Below are 6,481 nucleotides of genomic sequence, written 5' to 3'. Positions count from 1 at the left end.
ATAGATTTGATCACAATTTCTTCCTGAAACAGATTTTTGTCAAATTGTTTTAAGTTGTTGTTTGTTCTGTTTTAAATATCCAATTTTTTGGCACAAGGTAGAAACGGTTAGCAAGTAAAAATTCAAGCAACCAAGATGTACAACAGGTTATCGATAATAGTGGATGTATTACCGTTAGCCACTGCCCCGTTTCCTCCTTTTCCCTCTGAGCTGGATCCACTTTCTGAGCGAGCCCCAAGCCTTCTTTAGAGTAGGCTTTTGTTTTTGTTTCCCGTTCCACCACCTTGAACCGCTCCATTTGCTAAGGAAAGAACAATCACATACGCCCTGTTTAGTTGACCGTTTAGGTGAGCTGAGACTTAACAGAGATAAATATAATCTAAAATAGGAAATGATGGAGGGCCAGGAGAAACATACCGTCTCTATGAGTTTGCGGTTCTCGACTAGCTGCCTTTTGTCTTTGATCTCGTTTGAGGCCACCCATGTTTTTATCTGATCTCTCAATCGCTGGGGACAGGACACATGGTGAAAATATTGAAACATATTATCAATTTCAAAGACACACTGAATATCAAGAGCACAATGCCTATGTGTTTTTTTTTTGTATCTGTACATATCTGTCAGTGTTTTGTTTTAACTGGGTTTCTCTTAATTACGGTCTCCTCTGCCTGCTCTGGACTCAACAAGGTCAACAAGGGTTGTTTTTAAATGTGCTTTATGAATAAATGAGGATTCAAAAAATAAAATAAAGGACGACGTGAAAAATGAAATATGTGTTTGATAACTTGTCTCACCTGTAGTTTTTTAATCTCTTTCTTGAGGTCAGCCTCATATTTCTCCTTCTGGTTTGCATTGGCTGCATTGTGGAGCTAAAATGTAAACAAATAAATGAGACACTTCAGATTTCACTGCAATCCTTTTCTTCTTTTAAACAGCGTATCACACAAATGCCGGATGCAAAGAGCTCCTACCTTTTGCCAAATGTCTTCAAACTGTTCTACACCTTCAGCTACTTTTTTCAAACATCTATCGATCTCACCTGTGGAGACAAAACATGTGGTCCAACCATCACTGTACGTACATCCGTGCAACAGCAAAAGTTCAGAGTCTGTGCAGAGACACCAGGCTGGACAGTGAGATGGATCCGGAGCAACATTAGTTTCACCAACAGTCTTACCTTGAAGTTTTCTCTTGTCAGCCATGGCTCTGACTACGACAATGTCCACATTCCGTCTGTCACCAAGTTTGCTATGTGCAAAAAACAAAAAGTGCATCAATACATCGTTCAAACAAAACAGGAATCCCTTTCCACTGATCCATCAGCACATCGGCTTCCTGCAAGTTGAACCGACGTAAACTCCAGCTATCTGCACAAACAACGTAATCTCTCCACAGTTTAAGGACCGTGTGAAGCAGCACCTTTACATGGACCTTCATCTATCCCCACAGCTTCGATCTGGATGTTACCAACACCACTGACATGGTTGTCAGCTAACACTAGCCACACAGCATGCTATCGTTAATACTAGCCAGTCCCTTAGCTCGTCCACCTCGCTCGGTTTCTAACTGACCCGCTTCAGCACGAGTACCACGGAGCATGTTGATGGACAGATGTCATATTCATGCAGCATTACTTTGGGCTCCAGCAGAGCTTTTATATGGTGGTTTTGCGTTGTGAAAAGGCACAATATAACAGAATCCGCTCTCATCGGTAACCTGCAAAGCTAATGTGGCTAACTGCCTGGCTAGCTAATGCATAAAATGCTAGCTAGCAGCTTAGCTAGCCTTTTAGCCAAATTTAGGAAAAAGGGAAACTGGGTCAACACGAGCATCTAGATTTATACTTGTTTACGACATTTACCTAGGATATGGGCTTTCGTTTGTCTTTTTTCAAATACAGCCAAAACTACTTCCAGAAAGTCTTCTTTACTTCCAAATTGTGTTTTCTTTTCGACAAGCTCGCTCACTGTAATGTAGCTGAAGATGGACGGTGGCTAAAGTCCCACCTCCGCGTCGGAGCCCCGCCCTAAATCTGATCTACGAGCTGTGATTGGTCGGAACTCACGCCTGTCACTGACAGACATCCGTTGGAACGGGGCCCAACCATTGGCTCCGACGTCCGATGAATTATGATCGACACAAAACATCCACCAATGTTTATTTCCCGAAGCATTTATATATAGTTTATTAACCCCTAACCTCGGTGTAGGGATAATATTTTATTATTATTTATCACATTTTTACTTAGATATTGAGATATTGATTTGATGTTGATGGTGACAGGAAACTTGAAGGACACTGATCTCCATGACAACTGAGGGAACTCCATCCTCTGTGACAGACTGTGACCTGACCATTAACAGTATATATAAAGGACCTGAGTCGTGACCTTAAGTTAGTATTTTCTTTTACTATTTAACAGTATAACCATGATAAAAACACAACAAAAACACACAACTGAGTTTTTCATCAGTTGTTGTTCAAGTTTAAATTGTTGATGCAAATGTGAACACTTAAAAAACTTTCCAATAAAAAAAAAAAACATGTCATAAATAGCAGTCTGTAATACTTTAATATTGATAATGAGTCTGCTTACTCATATAAAATCATAAACACTGAAATCTCTGATCCAGGAATGCATTATGAAAGCGATTAATAAGGCACGTTTACTGCCTTACATTAATTGTACCCGGGTCGCCAGATATTTAGATATTTACCAAACAAGGTTGTCCATGACAGTGTGCAGTTTGACACTGGTCATAATTATGTGTTAGTACAAAATATGGCAAAAGAAAATAACATATACAAAACCAATGTATATGTGTACCTGGTGAATATCATTACTTTTTTACCTTACATGAATCTAATCTGTTCACAATGTTCAAGTAAAACTACAAAAACAGTGCAAAACCTGGCTGAACAGAGGCAGCGTATCTACTGAACAGTTTAAGAATCTGGGTGCTCCTTCATCATCATCATCATCATCATATCCAGGGCAGCGCAACAATCAGTGAGACAGAGAGGTTGGGCTGGGCATTTCTCCAAACTGTGTCTCTGCCAACACAGAGACGTCTGGTTCTGTCTGGGAAAAGAAGCAAAAACTCAAGTCAACAGAAAATCAATTATTCTGCATTGTCAGATATCTGAAATCTGACATTAATGAGACCTAACAACCACAGCTGCACACACAATAGGACAAGGAGTAGATTGTAAGAAACAGATCAATGGAGCTCATACACTTGAATACTTGAACAGCAGCCCAGCAGAGCTCTTTTCCTACCTGTTGGTCTTTATCTTTGTCTTGTCGTGGAATTCGGTGCCTCCTCTTCTTTGGTCCGGCAGCGTGATGCAAAGCTGCAGATGAAGTGGAACCAGACACACCGTTGAGCCGGTCCTCCTCCACCCCAGCAGCAGGATCTAAATGGGCTCCAGCCTCATCCTGAAACAGAAACCGGTGTATGTAAAAAGGAATCAAATTAGCTATTTTAGTACATTTATTTATTATGATGGATCAAACAAATCAGCAGACAGGCTGGGCAACTGCCCTGGGACCCTGAGAGGACCCAAAGCCCCAGATGAACTGTGTCTGTATTGTGTTTTGGTCATCTGCACTCAAATACAATATCAACTAAAGTAAGTCCTACATTATCATATAATCTTGTGACTCTGTCTTGTTGAAGGGTCCCAGATTAAAGACCTTAATTATTTTAGTTTATGTACACACCAGGGCCCCAGGAAAGGTTTAATCCATACATTGTCAACTACTATATATGAATAAATGAATACAACACTCAGTGGGTCCATTATGCATCAGTCACTTGTCTGAAACACTAATCCCATTGCTATTGTGCCAACTAGGCCCATTCACGTAAAGAGCTATCGCTAATATTATTATAGGTTCACACTGAAAAAATGATGTTTTTATGCCAGTGCAGACAGATACTGATTTTAAAATATGAGACTATGAATTATTATTACAGCTGCTTGATAATTATTTTAAAAACCTGGGCTAATGAGTGCATTCTTTGCATCACATACAGCCACCTTTCCATATAATTCTCACCTCTAGAAGTATAGTGAGCTGAGCGTTTCTGTAGTCGTCCCCATGAGCGTCTAAAGTCTTCATGAGAAACCTGTGAAATGAACATATGAAGATCAGCCATCAGGTGGGAAACGTCTCACAAAATGTAAAGATAATAAAGTTACTGTACCGCCTCTCTTTCTTGAAGCGCCGTGTAATTCTTTGTACTTGGTGAAGGCGACCAAGAATCTTCTGATTCACCTGAAAAAGACACATTTGGAAGTGATTACAGATACAACATCATACTTGGTAATATTAGTCCAATATTAGATTTTTTCTTTATAGACATGTAAAAACAGTGAAGTAACCAAATAAACATAAAGTATCATAATTAAAAATAACCAGAACCATATTGCGAAGGTCATTTCTAAAGAGAGTAGCCTGTTCTACATTTTCAAACCTACAATAATATCAGCTGATCTGAATGAAATTAGATTTGGTTTGAAAAAAAAACATACAAGAACACACCTAGAAATGATGTGAGAAACCAGAAACTAAATGACAACAAACCCAAATATAACCCATATTTCACAAGATAGACAAACAGGAAGTGTGCAAAATGGATATGCATATGCAAGCTTGCACACACCTGTTCAATTTCTTTACACCTCCTGCTCAGAGCCAGATATTTCCTCTTATCAAGAGCTCTTCTCTCTTCGTCCTCTTGTGCTGTACTCTCCAGCAGCTCGCTGCCTCCGGGCCCCAGCTCAACCTGCAGAACAACACTGTTGTTTCCGTTTTCTGTTTGGCTGTCTGTGTTTTTAATTATATTTTAATGTCGTTTGATACTGCCTTGTATTGCTTTTATGTTTTGTCTTGATGTTACACTGGTAATATTATTGACTGGCTTAGTGACACTGACTAGGTGTTCCCACTCACATCAACATTACCATTACCACGATCACTAACATTACCTCTCCTGGTCCCAGCTCCACACCGCCTGGTTCCAGCTCTGCCTCCAGGATGTGTCCTCCAAACAAAGGGGGCAGAGCCAAACCAGAGAAATCCTCCATCATCTGGAAGAGAGAGACGATTCTGTGTTATTATAAAAGCTTTTTTTTTTTACATAAAATATTGTATGCACATACACTATGTTTGAGTACAAATTCACAACACTTCAGATGGACATATTTTAACCATTTTAAGGAATTTATCAAATAAAAACTACTTTTGCCTGCTGGTCACAAAGCGTAGAAAGCTGAAGACTTAACTTTCAACTATGGTAACTTGTGATGGGTATTTTCAAATATCAGAATCAGCTTTATCGGCCAAATATGTGTATACACAAGGATTTCCAAGAACTCTTTACAAGGAAAATAAACATGTAACTATTCTGTACATACAAGTAGGTGAAACAATGCCCCTTTACAAGTCAAATTGTTTAACCAATCGTAGCAAAAAGAATACAGCAGTACAAGGGTGAGAAGTGCAAAGAGGGCTGGAATAAATACTGAATGATTTATGTAATTGACCAACTTCATATACATGCACTAGGTGCTTATGTGCACTGTATAACTTACATATATGTGTCTATATCCAGTTTAAACAGTGCGCTTGGATTTATAGTTGACAACGACAACTATTACATGCACATGTTTAAAGATAAATCTCTGTTATCGTCAGTGAGGGACGACCACACTTGGCAAACCTAGCCAGTACTTACATTTATGAATGAAACGTCCAAAGAGTCAGTGGGTCGCTGAGCAGCTGTTAACGTTACCGACGGTCGGTTGTTGAGGTCGCTGTGGTCGCTGCTTTACAGTCGGGTTATCTAACAGCGGGTACTAACATTATTATCGGGCTGAAATTAAACGTAAAGCTTAGAAAGTGCAGTTCCTCTCCCACGTATCGATAAACTAATGTTTTTGTGCGACGGGCGCAGGAATTATACGTCCGTTTTTGAGTTACTACATTTCCCATGAGCACCCGCTCGGTTGAAAACTACACCAGACAACATGGCGGGTATGTGAATATAATCATCTTTTCTTCATCTACCCGGTTAAATTAGCTTTAATAACAACCTCCAGATAGCATTAATGATACTTTAAGACATTAAACGCTACGTTACCTAGGCCTCAGACTGACTTTAAAGATGATAACCTTTGGATATAAAACGAAAAACGTGACCTTGGATGTGTTGCTATGGGTGGCTAAAGTTAGCTGACTGTAGGTTGTCAGTGGAGTTTAATCTGTGGAGTAAATTTAATCTGTGGAGTTTAATCTGTGTTTGTCTGCAGCGATCGGAGCCTTCCTGAAGAATGCCTGGAATAAGGAGCCGGTTATCGTCGTCTCCTGTGGCATTGGACTGTTAGGTCAGTAACTAGCCTCCTAGTATACATTGTACAGTGTATACAATACATATTTGTACAATCACTAGTGCAGTCTATTGCCCATGTGCAA

General features: G+C 39.7%; 3 protein-coding genes across 5 annotated transcripts in view; 1 reads left to right on the top strand and 2 right to left on the bottom strand.

Annotated features, from left to right (window-relative positions):
• cnot3a (CCR4-NOT transcription complex, subunit 3a) overlaps positions 1–1,998 on the bottom strand; it is a 9,974-nt gene extending 7,976 nt beyond the window's left edge. For all 3 annotated transcript variants that reach the window (XM_035671808.1, XM_035671810.1, XM_035671809.1), the window contains exons 1-6: positions 1,862–1,998; positions 1,178–1,248; positions 972–1,039; positions 795–869; positions 418–507; positions 173–301 (exon numbers count right to left, since the gene is read on the bottom strand). In XM_035671808.1, coding sequence (XP_035527701.1) covers positions 173–301; positions 418–507; positions 795–869; positions 972–1,039; positions 1,178–1,202 — 387 coding nt within the window. In that variant the 5' untranslated portion in view covers positions 1,203–1,248; positions 1,862–1,998. The remainder of the gene's footprint in view (positions 1–172; positions 302–417; positions 508–794; positions 870–971; positions 1,040–1,177; positions 1,249–1,861) is intronic.
• A 392-nt stretch (positions 1,999–2,390) lies between these two features.
• Positions 2,391–5,946, bottom strand: tfpt (TCF3 (E2A) fusion partner). Its single transcript, XM_035671806.1, has 7 exons — positions 5,745–5,946; positions 4,996–5,097; positions 4,671–4,793; positions 4,212–4,282; positions 4,064–4,133; positions 3,281–3,439; positions 2,391–3,082 (listed from the first exon to the last, which is right to left on the bottom strand). Exons 2-7 carry the CDS (start codon positions 5,095–5,097, stop codon positions 3,008–3,010), a joined length of 600 nt encoding a protein of 199 aa, XP_035527699.1. The 5' UTR covers positions 5,745–5,946; the 3' UTR covers positions 2,391–3,007.
• A 27-nt stretch (positions 5,947–5,973) lies between these two features.
• ndufa3 (NADH:ubiquinone oxidoreductase subunit A3) overlaps positions 5,974–6,481 on the top strand; it is a 2,023-nt gene continuing 1,515 nt past the window's right edge. Inside the window, exons 1-2 of the mRNA XM_035671807.1 lie at positions 5,974–6,043; positions 6,319–6,393. Of these exons, the coding sequence (XP_035527700.1) occupies positions 6,037–6,043; positions 6,319–6,393 (82 nt within the window). The 5' untranslated portion in view covers positions 5,974–6,036. The remainder of the gene's footprint in view (positions 6,044–6,318; positions 6,394–6,481) is intronic.

This window comes from Morone saxatilis, unplaced genomic scaffold (assembly GCF_004916995.1).
Source record: "Morone saxatilis isolate NCDOM2014 unplaced genomic scaffold, NCSU_SB_2.0 Contig24, whole genome shotgun sequence".
Taxonomy (NCBI): Eukaryota; Metazoa; Chordata; class Actinopteri; family Moronidae; genus Morone; species Morone saxatilis.
Note: the sequence above shows the minus strand (reverse complement) of the source record. Positions and strands in the feature narration are given on the sequence as shown.